At 32.9% G+C, this 20,152-nt stretch overlaps 1 protein-coding gene across 1 annotated transcript in view; it reads left to right on the top strand.

Annotated features, from left to right (window-relative positions):
* The first annotated feature begins 8,652 nt into the window (after positions 1-8,652).
* The window catches only part of LOC113551760, a 63,832-nt gene continuing 52,332 nt past the window's right edge, over positions 8,653-20,152 (top strand). Inside the window, exon 1 of the mRNA XM_026954224.1 lies at positions 8,653-9,211. Within this exon, the coding sequence (XP_026810025.1) occupies positions 9,182-9,211 (30 nt within the window). The 5' untranslated portion in view covers positions 8,653-9,181. The remainder of the gene's footprint in view (positions 9,212-20,152) is intronic.

The raw sequence follows: 20,152 nt of genomic DNA on the forward strand, positions 1-20,152 counted from the left end.
GTGGTTGAAGATATAAGTATGACGTAAAAGTTTATCTATACTGAGAACAACAAAAATAATATAAATACGATAAAATGCAGTTTATTGAATAAAAAAAAAAAAAAAAACATTATTGTTCATCGACAGATGGGCTTCGTATCAAACGTATATCATACACGTGTACATTTAAGCAATTACAATAGAGTAAATATCACGTACGTCGGTCTGCGTCTGCGATCCTGTGTGCGAATATAAAAAGAACGAAGAAAAATGTTTGGGGACTGTCTTCGGCGGTCGTACTCTCGTTACCAAAAATTCGTATATATGCGAGTCTTTCAAAAGGCGCAGACTACGCGAATACGAAAAGGACGGGTTGGAAAAAATTCTGGAAAAGTCTTGAAATCCCGTGTTTGTACATAATAAATAATTGTTTAATATTTTAACTTTACATTTTTTGTCCGTGAAGGGGAACTTTTTCGTTCGGTGTTGGGGGGGGGATGCTCTAGATGTTCTAGATTCTTCTTTTCCTTTTTATTATTCTTATTCCCAATTGTATTATTATTATTAATATTACTATTTTTATTATTATTATTATAATTATTTTATTATCATAATAACTTTTATTTAAATTGTACGTTTATCGGCGATTGCACTATTGGGGTTTCTACGGTTTCTTGTTATCGGTCACAAAATTAAAATAAAACGATACCGGTTCTGTGTTATCGCTAATGAATCGGGTATAAAATGCCCGGCGAAACGACCAGCATTGACATTCACCGACTGTCCTCCGTCGTAGCAAGACCCACTCCGCGCAGACTTGCGCGATTAGGGAAGGCATCTGGTAATTATATTTTTTGATTTTTAATATATTATGTGTGTTATATTTTGGTAGTGTTTGTAAAACTGTAACGTATAATAATTGTCAATTATACAAGATCTTTTTTAATAATACATATAGCCACGTTCATTTAGTTGAGTTTATTATTCATAAACACCTAATTATGAATATTTTTTTTTTTATAGATTTCCTGTAAAAATTGAGCAATTAACTCAACTGTGGCCAGTCGATGTTATAAGCGAATTAATGTAAAATTTGTTGAAAAAACACTCATAGATTTGACATCTTCTTTTAGATATTATTATAATAAAAATGAAAAATAGCCATATCCACAGTATCTGGGATCGCAGCAGTCGCATGGTAAAAATGTCTAGGTGTTGTCGCCGCAGCCGAGCGATTGATTATTTTAATTACCCGTTATTATTGACCAATTTTTTTTTTTCATAGTCCATAGAAATATACAAATATTATGGATATAGGTTATAGGTATATTTTGCATTAGAAAAAATTGATGATTTACAAATTCACTACAACAAATGTTGCGTTTTCAGCGTTCCGTTTTAAATAAATAGAAGGGGATATGGTAAAAAAGAAAAAAAGAAGGTGGAGTCCGTTCCCTCGTGTCCACCCACCAATTCAAGCACTGACTCGGCGAACTCGTCAGCTTCTATCAAGGTGTTTTCGATTTCTGTGCTCCGGTTCAGGATGGATTGAAGTCCCTGGAACGCGCAGACCAGAGTGGTTGCGTTGATATCGATGAATTGATAAGCCATTTTTTTACTAGGAAATGTACAGGTGTACGCGTCTTGATATTTAGATTAACAAAATGACAAATAAACATGTTAAGAATATAGTCACTTACCGCCGTGGCAGATGATTTCGAAAATCGCCCGGACGACGAATACCTGTATGTTCATCAATTCTAATCGCGGTCGAGTTGCATATTATCAACATTATTATCTTTATCTTTTTTTCTGTGTGTTAACTCGTCATTTTTACGACACCACATCTTTTTTGTACATGTATAAATATTGTATTTTCTCTCGTCGCCACTACGGCACGGATTAATTTGTTCTGTGTAACAGTTGTCGTGCGCTATAGTGCAGCCACAACAATTATTCGTATATAAAAAATAAATATTAAATACTACTGCAGTTTATTCGAAATTTCGAACTTATTATTTGATCTGAAATGTCCGGACGTAAGGTGACAGTAAATTAAATAGTTGTTATTATCATCGTTGGCGGTTCAACTTGGGTCCGTCGCCGTACCAGCAACCGCAACAAGCCACCCAAACGTAAGTCCACCAGCAATGGATTGAATGTTGTGTGGGAGGCCGTCCTGATCGTCAAGTCACCGCCGCGTAAGTCCGCCAGCCACACAACATTGCCTGTTGTGTGATAGGCCGCCTTAGACGTCGAGACGATATTCAGGTGCAGTTGCCGCTTCCGACCACGCCATCGGTATCTGGAAGCTTATACCTAATTTTAAGTTAATTTTAAGTGCCCCTTTATTGTAATAGTACTCTGTGGTCATTTCACCATACCGATTTCGACCACAGGGACCCCATCCCCATTATTAAACTGAATCATCCCGTTTTCTTACTGTATAAACTGTTTCCACGTTTCTCTATTTCTCCATTTTTTTCCTCGTGTCATCGCCGCCGGTCCCGTGCCGCCCACTGTAACGACAGTTAAGTTGCCTATCGGTTTTTTAACAGGCGCAACCGGTCGGTTGCTTGCACAAGTCAGAGCCGGGCGCTCCGCCACGGTCTTCTACCTTACAGTTGGTTATTTATAAACTGTGATATGAAAACCCGTTTAGACCTATGGTGTGGTGGTATGAACGTTGTTCTCGACGACTGTAAATTTATGATTTTTCTAACTCAACATATGTTTTCGTACTTCCCATTTTCTTCAGCTCTCGTTAGAAACATAATTTAAAAAATAAACTTGAGAAGTTTCTCTAGAGGACTGCGTTCTACTTTTTTGATATCTTATTTTTTCTATTTTATATGATTTTTCAAACATTTTGAAAATTTCAAATGAAAATTTTTCTGGTTTGAAAAAATATTCGAAAATCTGAAACGAGGTAATCTAGAGGAACTTCTCAAGTTTATTTTGATGTACAAACCGTGTTTCTACGACTAACGAGAGATTAGGAAACTGGGAAGTACGAAAGCATGTTTTTACGGTCGAATTTCGCTACCAGAACGGCCTCTTATGTCTAATTAAAGTAATCATTAGAACGTCTGTTTGAAATCGATCAGCCTAGAAAGAAAACACCAGTCTCTCTTGTTTTAATCCCATCCCAACAGTATAATTTATTGTCTGCTATTTTCAGACACAACGCACTGCGGACTTTTCAAACAGCATATGTATACACCAACAAAACGGTATACCTATTTTTAATATATTCCAATACCAAGAATGTCAAATGGGTGGTAATGCTGTAGGTAAGTATTGCATAATATAATTATTATTATTAAATGATTATGCGTTTGAGAGCATATCGCGATGGTATATCACAAGACTTACCTGCCACATATATAAAATATGACTTTGGAGTCTATACGATGTACGAATATACGGTCAACGATAATATTTTTATTCTATTTAATACGCGTGAGTCATACGTAAACCCATTATGCGATTTAATAACACTGTATTTAGTATTACTAATATTATTATTATTATTGCAATAATAAATATTGTATTTATTATTTTAGTGAATTTATTATTGCTGTTAATTCGATTCTCAAACTATAGCTAAAAAACATTGTAGAACCGTCTCTCGGATCAAACATAAATTTTAGATTTATTATTTGCTATGTCACGTTTCTAATACGTCTGTGATCTGTGATATGATTACATAATGTACACCCCTTCAATATCATATAGCAATTTTCCAGTTGTGTAGGTACCTGCGGTATATTGTACCTACTCGAAGACATCAAAAATTATAAAATAAATAACAATATTATACGATCGAGTGGGCCGCGCGTTTATTATAATATATAATCCAAATGTAATGAGATCGTTTCGATATTGTAAAAGCGTGCTGCGAGTTAATTATTATACGTTTGATACGTCTCATTACAGTTAAAGGTGGATAATAATTTTAATCGCTCTCGACAGCTGTTAAAGAAATATACGTACATAGTCTAGTGAATTGCAATGTGCACGGTACAGGCGTAGGTACAACTACGGCAGTACGATAAAATTGATAAGCTATTATTTCAGCTCGTGTTTTTATCAAACCGCCTTTGTGTGAGTTTGGGGTCTGTGGAAATTTAAAAACAACATAATTATTATAATAGTGCTACGAGCATTTGCGGAAGTCATTTCGTAAATTACATCAATTCGTTGCCAATGTAATTCCCGTGGTAGTGGTATCAAATAATAGCCGTATGATAATAATATATCATATGATGTGCTCGCAGTGCGTGGATGTACATATTATAGAAGTCACGACGTCTGTCTATAAACATCGTCGATCGCGATCGTCACATAAACGTTACTGTGGACTGCAATCGGAAAGCTGTATAATATAATAAGCCTTTCGTTACGGTTAAATCGCATCGGTGATATGTATTTGTCATTATTATTATTTTAAACATAACTACACGCGTATAGCCGAACATTCATTATGCAACACACTCATTTACGCCGCGTACCCCATACGTTTACGCACAATCGCGATAATATTGTATATTAAATAGCCGGTAGATACCCATAGAATACAATTTATTACTGTAGGTGCACGCCCACAGACACGGGTATACACGGACCCATGTATTTATGGCGTACATAGGTACTATGCGGTTGCATAATGCGTGTAATCAAAAGTTACGTTAATTACGTTAGAGCAGACTTCCCATCATGTCACACAAACGATTATTATTAATATCGGAGATTTGTCATTAATACGCGTTCATATCACGCACGACGGTCAGACGATGTTTTACGTCGAATGTTCGATTTTTTTTTTTATGCGCAGACAACCACCACAGACCGAGTGTATATGGGTAGGTACTTCGTCTGTATAAAATATATTGTATTCAGATGCGTAAATCGTTCGTTTTTGCAAATGTTTTTTAATAGAAGTACCTTGTACTGCAATATACATAGCACACAATACACACATTATATTTTAATAATATTATTATAATATACGCAATTCGATCGCATAAAGACTTCGCCGTAACCTTACACAATGATATTATTATTCTGAACTATGTCCGGTGCCCTGTGTGCATATATATATTATAATGTTGCACGGAAGAGCGAGTGTTTTTTACCGGCACTGTCTATACCAGAGGTTCTCAAAGTGTGGGGCGCGACCCTCCGGGGGGCCGCGAAAGCTTTATAGAGGGGGGGGGGGCGCAAGAAAATTATATAAATCAACATTGCATTGGAAGGACAAAAAAAAAATTGTGAAATGTCCGTAATAATAAAAACAAGCCCACCCATCACATTAAAATTGGCCGATTAATTAAAACCTTAAAAAAAAAAATACGTTTTATTTTAAAATAAATTTGTAATATTTATATCAATATTAGCCTATATTTGTTGTTTGTTTTTAACTTTTTGTCACTCAAAACATGACTATTAAAATTATTTTTACCCAGGTCTGGGGTTGACCATAAGGGGGGGGGGAAGGGCCTGGCCTGAAAATTTTGAGAACCTCTGGTCTATACGATACAGCGGGCTGTGCAGCTCATCCGTCAACGGCTGTCGTTTTTTGATATTTTTGCATGACATTTCGATTTTTCTTTTACAGCCCGACTTTGATGTACTTTGATAGGACACGCTCGGGATAAACCGAATAACGACTACGGGACTCTAAAAATCCCATTGCGTTTCGACATCAATTCCATAAATCTATACGAGCAAACACTCTGCGGGGGCGTCCGTATGAATAATCTGCAGCAGCGCGATTGCGAAAGCTCGAGGATGTGAGCGCATTAATAAAAAAAAAAATCGATTAACGAAATCTGGTCGAAATCTAGATCTATTATTACTGTGACTTTCGAAATCTCAGTGGGTGCACCGTCGGCACCGCGTGAACGCACCGTTATTGTGATGGATGATCGTTTTTATTTATATTTTGAGACGCGATCGCGCGTTTCCAGTTTAATGTGTTATAATACACATAATCGCCGGACGTATTATATTATAATACGTCTAATATAATCTGTTTGCTGGAAATATATAGATTTTGAAACCCATAGAATAATAGGGCGATCGCCTATTTACGCCCAATGTTTATAGGTGCAACGAGCCTACGAAGTGTATACAGCAACGTAAAAACGCTGAAGGTCTCACGCCAAATTGAACGAGATCAGTACAAAATGTATAATTATAATATGTATATACGCAGATATATTATAAAGCGTTCGTACTATATATTTAGCTGCGAATTATTCAAAGTGTATTCTCTCGAGTTATTACTTTGTTCTGTACATTTATTATTTTTCTTAGATTAATAAGTAGATTTCAAATATCACAGTAAACTTTGTAGCATTATTTCTGTTCGTGAAATCCTGTGTAATTATAACTTCTGGGGTTAACGGAATAATTACAATTAACAATTATTTTCCTTTTAAATAATGAAATATCTTCACCGACAACAAGCCATGGTAAAATGTTATTGACTTCATTATTATAGCCCTAACCACCTCGTTTTACATGACTCGTATTCCCATAGTTTTTATAATTCGTGAGTTTTTGTGGAATTATTTAATAAAAAAATATATACATTGTGAATTCTCGCGTCGCATAAAATTTAACGTACCGCGGTAGTTGTTTCTGAGGATTGAATATTTTATATATTTATATTTAATATCATAACCGACTAAGTACTACTGATTTAATCAAACATTTTCGTGCAAAAATCTTGAACATTAACCGGTAGCATGTACGAGTAATATCATAATAATGTGTGATGGACATACATTTTTTTTATCTTACTTCCGATAATTAAATTATTTTTACGTATTCGCGTTTATGAGTGGGTTCAATGATTGTACAATTTCATTTCTTATAGTTTTACAGTTTGTAATGTTTATATAGTCGTATATGTCTATTAAATAAATAATATGTATATATACGAGTATGTAAATTAAGGCTGATAGGGTAGTGATGGTAGCGAATTTTTATATTCATAAGAATATATTATGAAATATTGAAGAGAATGAGTTATCTTTTGACAATTTATGCAATTGTAACATAATATTTTAATTATAATTAATAATTAATCACAATTATTTGAAAACTAAATATGAATTTTATTTTTTAGCGATTCTTGTAGAATGGACGTTACGTCGTTACTAAAATATTTTATACGAGTTCTGTAATCGTACAAATTAAATTTAAAAAATATAACTCTGATATTTTATAAAAGTCCTTGTATAGGTCTTCTACAAGTACCTTATTGTTGTTAATTTATTTATGGCATCCCAAAATATTATAACTTATAAGTAAGTATAACAATAAAATTACTATCTATTTATTTATTATCAACGTACCTACCATAGTGCAATTTAAAATGTAACCACACCAATATTTGATTGAACAATATCTAAAATGCTTTTTATAAATATATTTTTATACTTACTAAATAAAAATAAATGTTTGATCATAAATTAGACAAAACGCTTGAGTTTACCGCTAAAGTCATATACTCTAAGCTATCTAACTGACACGGCGTTAATATAATATCACTCGTTTGCTGACAGTTTCAGTACAGTAGAAAACAATGAGAACTAATTTTATTTCGAATTTTTGATTCAAAAAATGTCGTTGTATACAAAATGTAATTATAGCGATTGTAATTTTTAATAATGAAACTATATAGTAGTTAAATAAATAGTTATGTGCTGTTAAATTATCTAAAGACAAATTATTTCATATTAATAAAATATGATAATTTATTCAAAATAGTTTTGATGTCGCATAATATTAAGCTTTATAAGTTCTACAATACTACAAGGAGTAAGTATATTTCTTTGTTAATTTTCAAATTTTGTATCTCGTATTATTGGTATTATTTACAATATTGTTTACCCTTAAATTAGTTTGGTCAAACTTGATAAAATCATCCATTACATGGTTATTGATTAACGGTAGGAGTCCTCTTTCCAACATAAATACATAATAATCTTTATATGGACACGTGGCTATAAACTGCATTGAAATTTGTAAATCACTTAAAATTTAGTTGGCTTTTGGATTCGAAGAAAAAAAACTGTCGAACTTCAAGATCGTGTTGAACGTGATTCGTTTTCAGTCGCGAGTTCGCGACCACATACCGCGTGCGGTCCTCAAACATGTATGTAGGTATAATTTAGTATTTATACGTGTACCCATATTATTATACCCAATACCCCCGTGTACCTATATAATAATACTAGGACGACGACCGCATATTTGGAATTGACGAGACTGTAATGTTATATATATATATATATATATACACACACTATGTTCCTCTCGCACGTCGTCGCCTCATGATGATGTCGATGAGAATTGAGGGGGAGGGGGTATGCTCGAAGAAGAATCCAATTTTTTTTTTAATCAAATTTTTTTTGGGTGTCTAGAATTTGTTTTTCATTCATTTTTTGTTTTTTTTGTTTTTTTTTATAAAAAATTTTCGTGCCGATACGTCAGGTGCTCTTGGCGGCCCACTTTTTTTCCCGCGGGTACTCCAAGGCGGCGGCGCACAACAACAACAATCATTACGAAACTGGTTACGGCGGCGGCGGCGGCAGCAGCGGCGGCGGCATTCAAGAGCATAATGCTGGCGGGTCGGGGCACATCACATGCGCTCGTCAGCAGCCGCACACTCACTATCATACTCACGCGCGACGACCGTCCGTCCCGTTCCGTCTCGTCACGTCTCGCGCACGCTCCTCGAACTCGGTCGATATACTGGAAAATTTTTGATATTTATCAGTTGTCAAACGCCTATCCACACATATTTACAAAATGTTAAAAAGTCGTAAACGGATATGTAGTATTTCGTGGTATTAACCGTGTATACCTCTACATAAAATATGCTGTAAACGCACTCATCAAGTAACGGCTTGCGGGGTTAATCGTATCAATTATATGACATTTTCTGACGATAAACGTGAAGTGCGATCCACGGGGCTGTACTTTGTGATTCGGGATTGTTAGTTAACCTTTGCAAATACGACCAGTGTAAGCGTCGTGGACTTTAGTGATTTTTTAGACTATTTTTTATTTAAACATAACATATAATAAATATTATATTGGCACCGTTTACTCGTTTTCGTTTATGTGCGTGCGAATAAAACGTATTTGTGTGTGTGTGTGTGTGTCCTTTGCAGCGGTCGCATAAATGGTTAGGAAACCGAAAGACACGAACATGGTAAGCACATATTTTATTTTATTTTATACATATTGACAGATTATATGCACCACTGTATGTGCATGTGCAAGAATATTGTAAATTTATTTTATTACTTTTCATATTATTATTAATTTCCAATGGCGTTATATGCTCAAAGCGTGTTATTTGACTGAAAAAGAGCTTAGTAGCGGAATAATATTTACCGCTGCGTTGCATAAACATTTATACTCTGTAGCAATAGTGGCTAAAGACACGAATCGTGTAATGCAAAAGTTTTAAAATTTGTTAAATATTTTTAGGTGAACTATTTTTTGAATATCTATCTCATAGACATAAAATGAACAAAAAAAACGTATATATTTAAAAAAATTAAACATTTATTTAATTTTCTAATTACCTATTGAATAAATTATAAATATGCATAAAGATTTAATCCATACAATACATAAAACAGTATATTATATTATTGCTAATATATATTTGTTATTAAGTATAACTAATATCGGATATTTAAATACAACTTATACTTGTTTAAATTTATATTTGTTGATTTGTATGCTGTATCCTGTATATAAATATTATTTACTAATTCCCCAACAGTCTCAACATATCATAATTATCGAGTTGTAACCGAGCCAAATATTCTAATACTTTTTATACACGTTCTACTCATTTGCCATTTGTACAACGATAATATATCGATTTATTTTATGTATATTACATTCCGGAAATACTTTATTTAATCTGAGAAAATATGTATAAAACAGTTATACCTATTTGTTTTTAAAGTATAATAATCTAAATAAAATATATTTTTTTTGAAATTGAATAAAAATTATAAAATGTAATATTAAATATTTGTTTATTTTAATAAAATCGTAACCACGTAAATACCTTTATCTTTACATATTTATTATCGTCATCAATAATATTTATAGCAAATTTAAGTTGATGTTGTTATGAAACATCTATTTTACTCAAATGTTGTTTTGGTGATTTAGACTATTTAGAATGTAAATTATGGACTCAAACGTTTATATAACTATGAAAACTATATATGTGGTTAATGAAAAAAAAATTGTTTCATAATATCGAATATTAGTAAATACTAGTTTGTATTACTTTAAGTAATTCCAAATGTATGCTTATTAATTGATTAAAAATTATTCATTTTTTACAATATTATATATATATATATATATTGTGTTGTACTTACTTGCATTATTTATATTTCATAAATTATTACCACTGGCCAACGTTTACAACGAAACCGCTATTTTATGTGAAAATGCAAGAATGTGAATTTAATTGCTTTAGCCCAGTTTTTGTTAAATGTCCGTAGCGAATAGATGGGTACCAGATTTCAAAGATAAAATATGTCAGCACATTATAATATTATATATGCTATATATTATATTATTTAACGTTTAAAAAGGTTGATATAATATGGAAATAAACGAGTATGATATGATTTATCGCTTTTAATTCTTCCCCATGATTAAAGACAGAATATTATGTTACGTGTTTATAATGTAATTGATTATTATTATTACCTAGTCTGCAGTGATCGGCGAACATAAAAATAAAAATATTGTACTATGAGTAAATTGTTTATTTTATGTAAGAAATTCATTAGTGTTTTTTCTTTTTTTTTTATATGTATATATATACATCCACAGTATGCAATTATTTACATATTAAACAAGAGAAAAGATCTCGTGCAAATAAAATGATAAATAATCTAATTGAGAGTCTTGAAACGCGTATGAAGCTTAACTATTATAAGTATTATACCATACATGTTATCGAATATATCGAGACAGTGAAATATTAATACCCTCTTATTAGGGGTGTGCAAAAACCGTATTGCAAATAAACTCAAGGTTAAAAGCAGTACTACTAATGATCGCGGCCACATCCGTAATTACTACCTATATATTATGAGATTTGGTGGCGAAAAAGAAACATCGAAAATAAGCGGTAGAATATATGCACACAATATATGTATAGTTAGGCTATATTTAATCTTAATCCATACCAGCTAGTTAATCTCAGGTATGTTACGTACTTACTTTACATGTAGTCGTTTAGCCATAATATACGTATGAACAAATATGTACCTATTATAATTTATTATTGTTATTTTTTATTACGTCTTTTACTTAGCAGTCATATTAGTACTAATACATATTTTTTTTTTAACAGTTAGCTTACAACAAAATAATATACAACGTGTATGCTTATAAAAATGGTATGGGTAATAAGAATTTCTAAGTAGTAATCATTATTTAATTTTTATTTCTTGTAACACGTGCATAGTATATATATAACGCGACTCGTTTGCTTTGGTAAAAACGATTAATTTTATATTGACTGAACGTTATTTTATGTATTACGACTGTACGTGGTAGGCCATATAATAACATTATAGAAATATTATGATACATCAAATGAATTAGATTATTGAATAACTTTCGGGTCCTGTTCATAAATTATATACCTACTGATTTTACGCAATAATATTTTCTAATCGACGAAGAAACAAGACGGGTTCATGATAGGGTAAAATTTAAACTTTCTCGATTAAACGTGCGATGCTAAATAATTAAAAATGAATCATAATTCCGCATTGCTGGCATTTATTTTACTTGCAAGTGTAGTCCTAACGAGAGAGATATTCAATAAAAATATTTGTGACAGATTATGTATAGAAAAGGCACTAAAACTAAAAAATAAACTTGTGGTTAAATTATTATCATTATTATTATTATTATGTGTATTGTATATTATATTTTGATGTATTATTTTTATGCGCAATATAAATTATTAAATATTCCCACGTGTTAGTAAACAAGAGTATTATAATAAAGAAGGTTAAGTCAATTTCATGTACTTAAAAAATAATTTCATGGTTCATGCATATTGCCGGAAGTTATTTTTAGTGTGCATTGGAGTTGAAACACTTTGAATGTTTATTTGTTTAACAGTTATTTATTCCACTAATTACCATTTAATTGGAAAAATTACTTTCGACACTTCGATAGGATGTCAATACAATATACTTTGCGTTCAGTATTTTAGTATTATGTTACGCCGAGTGAATTAAATATTGGTAATACGTATATATAAAAGCATGTTTCGTTTTGTTAAATTAATGTTTTATTGCCATTTAATACAACTGAACAGCTCTGAGTACACAATGAATAAAAATATATTTTGTTTCTAACAAAAACTGAATTAAACACATTTTATTTTTATATCTGTATAAAAGAGTTTCAAAATATTTGAACGTTTCTCATTTACCGTTTGTACATATTGTACAGGTACAGTTTACTTACACTACCTGTAAATAACTTTCTTTAGAAAAAAAAATTCTTTCAATCAAACACACAAACATAAATACATAACAGCTATAGAAGCGATATTCTTGTAAATATAACTTAGAAAATTTAATTCAAACAAAGAACAGTGGATCATTGTTCGTAGGTCATTCGTGATTAACTTGGAAATCAAACTATATAAAATGCAATACGTATTACATTTTCACCAATTCAATACCATGAAATTAATGTTTTCTTTCTGCAAAACTCAAAATTATATGTTTCGAACGTTTGTTTATACATGAGATGATATGGTATGCTGATAATGCTGTAAAGATAAAATATAATTCATATACTATCATCAGCTATGGTTGTAACTTTATAGAAAACTTTAAACTGACAAATAAATAATAGATTTTCGAGAAATGTTTTCATGCACTGAAAACTATAATACACATTCTGTAAATATGGTTTATTATTTTATCTTCAGTCGAGTAAACGTGTATTTATTTTTGTAGACTCTAATAATTAATAAACATTATAATATCAGTTCAATTTTTATTTTTTTATTAAATTTATCTCAACAGTCTGTACATAATTATATGTTTATATTTATATGATAAAAACAAGAAAAAGTGTTGATAAAATTTACAACGACGGGTATATTTATTAGTTTACGAAGTTCACTTACACTTGGCCGAGGAAACCATTCTTTAATAGCATTTCTGTTACTTAGACATTAATGTAATCAGTGGGTTTTCATTAATACTTACCTATTGGGCGTAGAATCTTCCATACTTGGGCAAGTTCATTAATTATTTACATTTTCAGGTCTTTATTATATATTATATTTATATACGTAAGAATACATGGCATATTCCCAGAGGTCTAGACTAATTGTTATACATTTTAATAATATTATTATATTATAATTACTAATCGACGAAACCACGAAATGGTTTTTTCATTTTAATAACATAGCAAATGTTTACCGTGAATTATCTTAGAATGTAATATAAGATAAAAAATATTATATTATGTTATTTATATTTTAGTATAATAATAATACTCGTACTCTCGCTGTATTGCATTAAACTTTCCTTAAGAACTCTGTGCGAGTGTATCTTTTCTCGTTGCGTGGTTTTTTTTTTTTATCGTCCCGTTACCGTCCGTTTACCGGTAAAGTATCAAATTTTTACCAAATACGACGTTCGTATTAATTATCCGCAGATCACAGATTTCTTCTCACCTAATCCATTAAAGCGTATAATACGCGCTGTCTCTACTGTCATTATAACGCGGCGTATTTGTATATTATATATTACCTCTTACTAGTCGTGTACATCACTGGATAATAATCACGATTCAGAAACACGTCATAATGTATAATATTTAAAAAGGGTACGTTTCTAAAACGTATATTTATATTTTCGCGGAAATTATACACCGAGAAGATGGGCTCGCGTAATTTACTCCGGAGACCCAACGCCTAATCAAATATATTATATTATGATACATAATACCGTGTACGATTCTCCGACCAATAATATGGTTACCGGTCGTTCGTGTTTGTTGTAACTCGTACCGGCAGTTATAGTAGCGGCGGCACACCGAAATCAATCCGGTCGGATGGTGCGTGTAAATGTGCGCGCAGTCACTGTACGACGTACCTATATAGGTATTATAGGTTCATATCCAAAGAGTTATATACGCGTATACGCTGCCGGTCGAATCTGTAGTCCGCCCTTTTGGCGCGGAGGAAAAAAAAATACGAACAAACGGAAAAAACGCGAATGTGCCAAAAAACGCGTTTAGTCCCGACTCGGCATTCCGATCGTCTGCTTCGGATTACGGTTAACGCGAACTCGGTATATAGGTATCCACTACAATGTTACGTAGTGTATTGAACATTATATAGGTCCACGGACAACTGCAGCAGTCGCAACACATGTATAACATTGTTATACTGACGGTTGATAGGTACGCGTTATCGGCATGCATTATCGACGATGACGAACCGTGTAAACCGATCCGCCGTAGTTGTACGTGTACACATTATTCATATCTCGAAATTTCGCGTGGCACACATCCGATGTTATAACAATATTATTGTTGTGTACGCGTTACAAAAATAATACGGTCAAAACGCCTTGACAAATAAACAATACTAATAATGCGATTGGCACAGCGCGGTGTATAATAATAATAACAACAATAATAATAATAATAATAATAATAATATTGTAATATATACTCGATGGTCCAGAACAATGCTTGGCCCGAAACGGGGTCGATCCTGTGTAAACACTAAACATCCGTTGAATTATCTCCGGTCGAACTCTCGAGGCGTCAATTTATATCGATCTATTATGTGTATAATTTATATACTACAATATACATATATTAAACTATAGTCTCGCGTTTAACGGTATTATCAATTCCACTTCGTATTATTATTATTCCTATTACGTTCGGTCGTTCTTTCCCATCCCGTGTAGCACGCAATACTACGCGTATATTAAATTATATTATTTTCAGCGCAAGCGAGCGATGTGTGGAAATTGCGCGACGGTTTTTTAACGTCATAACGTCGATTTTACGTACTCGTTTCTCGTGATTTCATCGTTAAATCTACGGATTGCAGTCGCCGTTTAGCTTATCGAATTTTCGTTAAACCGACAGATCATATTTCATTTATCGAGTGATTAATCGATCGAAATAGTATACAGGTACTTACCTGACGCTACCATCAATTTATTATAACACATGTTATATATTACACGTGTTGTTGTTAATAATCCGCTGCGATCGATGGTTTAAAAAAGCTTTTAAACGGTTCTAGATTATAATAATGATAATCGAAATAATAATGTACGTTCCGCCTTATACATACAATACTGCAAGCGATACGGCTACATATACATAATGGGTACGTGTTAAACGAACGCTTGAAGCATTCGTGTACCTGCGATGAAGTGATTCATTTGAGTATTCAACTGTGCTTTCGAAGAATAAATGTTTCTACGCAGAAATAGTATTTAAAAAATACATATATTAATATCGATTGAATTTTTAAATATTTGAATTTAAATGATAAGATGATCCCTCAAACGCTGTATTAATCTATTCATAAAAACTTTAAATCCTCAAGAAACCGCTATTTATATTCAATCCCCAAACATGTTAACATTTATCTGATAAATTACAATTGTTTAAAAAGTTATTAGTTTTCGAATTTTTAAATAAAATTAACAAAACTCAAGAAATCGTCGTACATTACATAATATACGTAATATGTTAGGTTAAATCAGCTAAAAAATGTGCTGTTAAAATGTCGTAACGTTATAAAACAAATGATTTTTGAAAATATAAAATTTGAATACTTAGGTGAAAATAATTGTGTAGCTAGTTAAATGAATTTCTATACGTTAAATGTATAGGTGGTGCCTATTGGCTTAATGTCGTAGTTATACATAATACAAACTGTTCGAGTTTCGAAGCGAGCAAATAATGCCTATTTTGGTTTACATTTATAGTTTTTCTATATAGTTACATTTACTATTGTATTATGTTTATTATTTATTTCGATTATTTAATATTAAATTTACCTAAAAGCCATTCTATAGGTGCGTTAAATTTAAGAAAGAGTTCAGTTTGGAGATTTGTTCATTAAAGTCGACATTAACATTGGTCTCTGCAATATATAGCGCAATGTATAATGTCTTAGGAATAAGCGAATACGATGTTTACAATACATAATATTACTCGTATTTGGCCGGCCGTTTTAGTGTGTTGCGCGTCTATATTCCTTTTAATTATATTGTTATAGTACAATTATTATTGTTTTCCGTTGTCGGCGGGCAACGATATAGTTCGCGATAATAGCCATAAATATACCCATAGGCGCAATAGGGGAGGGGAGGGGGCGCTAATATCGCAATCAATAGCTAACAGCAATTCAACGCTATGCCCGGAAAATGAAGAGATCAAGAGGACGTTATGTACCCGCACGTGTTGTCTCCGTCTTACCAATGTAGATCATGGCAAATTTTCGTTCAGCAGAACACATTTCGTGATGTTAGCTTTAACATTGGAGTCGATTTATACCTATTATCGAACTTAAAGGTAATGATGTTATCCAGGGCGTCTCATAGGGTTTTATCGGTATTTTAATGTTTAAGCGAGTCATACGAGCATTTTAAAGTCTTAATATTTTACATGACCACAACTCGCTTAAAAACCGAGATGTCAATAAAAACCTATGGGATGCCCTAGACGACATTATTCCCGCCCTTAAATTTGATAATAGGTAAATTCGCTCTGGTACTAAAGCCGACATCACAAGACGCGTGTTCTGCTGGACGAATATTGCCCGCGGTCTACACCGGTGAGACGGTGTGGACAACACGCGCGGGTCCTCTTGAACACTCTCGGTGTTTGTTTTATATATATATATATCATTACATGATACACAAACAACCGTACATAAATAATACGATCGCTGTCGCTCTAACAATTATGACTTGCGACCACGCCGTTGGTAGGGAAAAAAAAACCATTCGTACGGCGGCGCGCGTGTGCACATCGACGCGCGTTAACCTCGCGTAGTACGTACACAACACAATGGGCCCGTTCGGCGGTGGCGGTCGCGACGTCGGAAACGCCGTACGGCATAGGCGTATATGCGTATCAACGCACTATAATATGTTATATGGGCGAGCGAGCGGGACGTGTGTCCGCTCTCGTCATAGGATGTGCCGCCGCCGCGGTGGGTAGGAATCCGACCGGCCGGCCTGCGACCTCGTGTGTCGGCGGCGGCGGCGGTGCCGTGATCAAGGGGTGTCTAGGGTATTGTTTTTGACTTACGAGCCGACCGGACTCGGACCTTGACGTCTGAAGGAGGTGTAACTACGCGTGCGCCTGTTGGTGATGGTATGTATAATAGTCGGCTGTATATATATATATATACCTATATATATAAGTAGGTAATACGTGTACGCAATGTAATAACACGGACGTTGGTTTTTGTTTTATATATATATACGTGAAAATTTAATAAAACGTTTTTACTCCACACGTGACAGTATAATGATTGATATCAATTTTTGGAACACGTAAAACAGTCGTTTTAATTTGTTTTCATACTCGAAATCGGTAAACTATTCTCGTGGTTTTTTTTATAACAATAAATATTCGATATAATAATATTATTAAGGACACCTAGTACACATAGTCATATGACGCAGTATCGAAAAACGGTTTAGTTTTAATAATTTTGTAAAGTTTTCTTTGTTCACCGGTGCGATATTTAGATTTTTATTCCTACATTATGGATAATAAAAAATGAATAAAACGACGATATCTGAGTTTATTTAATTAATAACTTTACACTTTATTTTCTTATATTTATTTAACGAACTTATTCGTGCACGAGCGTTAAAGTCTTCGTAATCGCTGTATACGTATATTATTGTAGCCAACTATGAATTTTTAACTCGCCTTCGCATATAATAGGTAGATAATATATAGGCACAGTGACATTCGCTTAGCCTGTACAATATCGAACGTGTATATTGGAATCGTAAAATAAGTAAATGTTTATACATAATTTATATATATTATATATACATATACTTAATCCTATAAATGAACTGCGCACTAATTATGTATATTATACAAATGTACTAGTTTATTTACCATAGATTTTCGAGAGATACCAAACGGAAAAAAAATTTAATATCGAATTTCAAGTTTTTCACACGCTATATATTATCAGTATTGTAATGTTGTTTGTGCGCGAACAAACGCATTGCTGCAAACGTTAATACCCAAGAACAATATAACTTTTGTATGCATTGTAATAATGATCGAATATATATATATATAAATCGAGCAACCGAGACATACCAAACGTTTCAAGGGTGGACAGTCGGAAATTTAAAAGTATAATAATATTATTTTTTTTCCATCGGCTAGCCATCACTTATTACTTACCTTTTATACGAACGGGTAGTCTGCGCATATAATATACATACGATTAAACAGCGACGACAGTGAATTATTTTGAGGCGAATGGACCGACACAACTATATGGTCGTCCACTATATATAAATTTGCATTAAAAGTCCAATTAGCAGTCAATCGAATTATGCGGCCAGTCGCATATGGACTTTCCTGGAAAGATCGACGATTTAATTAAAGTTGCAGGTCGGGTCTTAAAATGTGTGCAACGTAAATCACAATAAAAATTTCGACGAGTCCCTCGCAATTGGTAGGTGTGTCGATTTCGATCTATATAATCAAATAAAGACAAAACGCCGAGCACTATACCTACCTATAGCTATAAAGGTGTATAACAATATGTGTGTGTGTACGTACAATAATCGAATTGCAAACGTGAAATTAAGCGTACGGTATATCGTGCACGGAATTCGATTGTTGGAAATGAATAGCGGTCGTGCGCAGACATATAACCATTATTACTTGCATCGTCCGCAGTGCGGTCTGCGGGTCCACGAGCCAGCCTCAAAGCGCGCGATTATAGCTTAACCGCGTGATCGGATCGCTGGATCTGAATACACCTATCGTTTAAATAAAATAAAATACTTTCAGGCCAGAAGTGTTGTTATTGGACGACTTGGGCTTGTGAATTGAAAACAACGTAACCGAGGGCAAGGACATTAATCTTTTGTTGTAATGTTTTCAATACATATTATCTATATTGTTTTACTTCCGAATTGGAGAAAGTCCCATATGTGCATGCATATTAATCAAGAATCGATATAATTAATTATATAATATAATTTGTAGTACCTATACAAAATCAAGGACGATGCACCATGGCGTGTTGTGCAAGGAAAATGCATACACTTATAATAATAACATATAATATACAATGTCATAATTATAATGCACACACTTCAAATAATGAATTACCTATATAATATGGCACCAAATCGTGTAATAATTTAAGATTTAAAATTATAATTTTTAAAACGCACTTACAATTTAAATTCAACGCGATTAACCTTCAATTGGACTTACGATCAGATAATTGAAGTATAAATAACCTCACGCGTTCATATACGAGTACAAATAGGATTATTATTATTATTAATTTTATTTTTTTTACTATACCTATTCGTATATTTTTGCAATTTGATTAACTGTGTATTGATCGTTCGAAATATTTTATAAAATCATATATTATATTATATGTATAGAAACAGTCCTGTGGATAGAGTCGAGTCAAGAGTTCGTATTATGTTTCAAACTGCATTTCGAATAATAATGCATATATATATATATATATATATATGTATAGGTACATACAAAAGGGTGCAGTATCCAATAGAACTTGCAGCCCATGTGGGTTATGTTGTCTGCACGCTGTTACATAATACGGTTTGTGTATTTATGTATTATCGTTTAAAGGCTGTCTGCAATGTGTAGTTTTTGTTATCGCCCACTTTCACGTGCAGCAGCATGCGATTCCATATATTTTCTACGCGCAAAGCGGCGCAACAACGATAAACTATATTATATTGTATTAAATAACATATAGAATATACGAATCCGACGTTTTTGGGAACTACCTACCCAGTTAATCTTTCGATAGTTTACAATACCCAGCACAACC

Source organism: Rhopalosiphum maidis, chromosome 2 (genome assembly GCF_003676215.2).
Source record: "Rhopalosiphum maidis isolate BTI-1 chromosome 2, ASM367621v3, whole genome shotgun sequence".
In the NCBI taxonomy this organism is placed as follows: Eukaryota; Metazoa; Arthropoda; class Insecta; order Hemiptera; family Aphididae; genus Rhopalosiphum; species Rhopalosiphum maidis.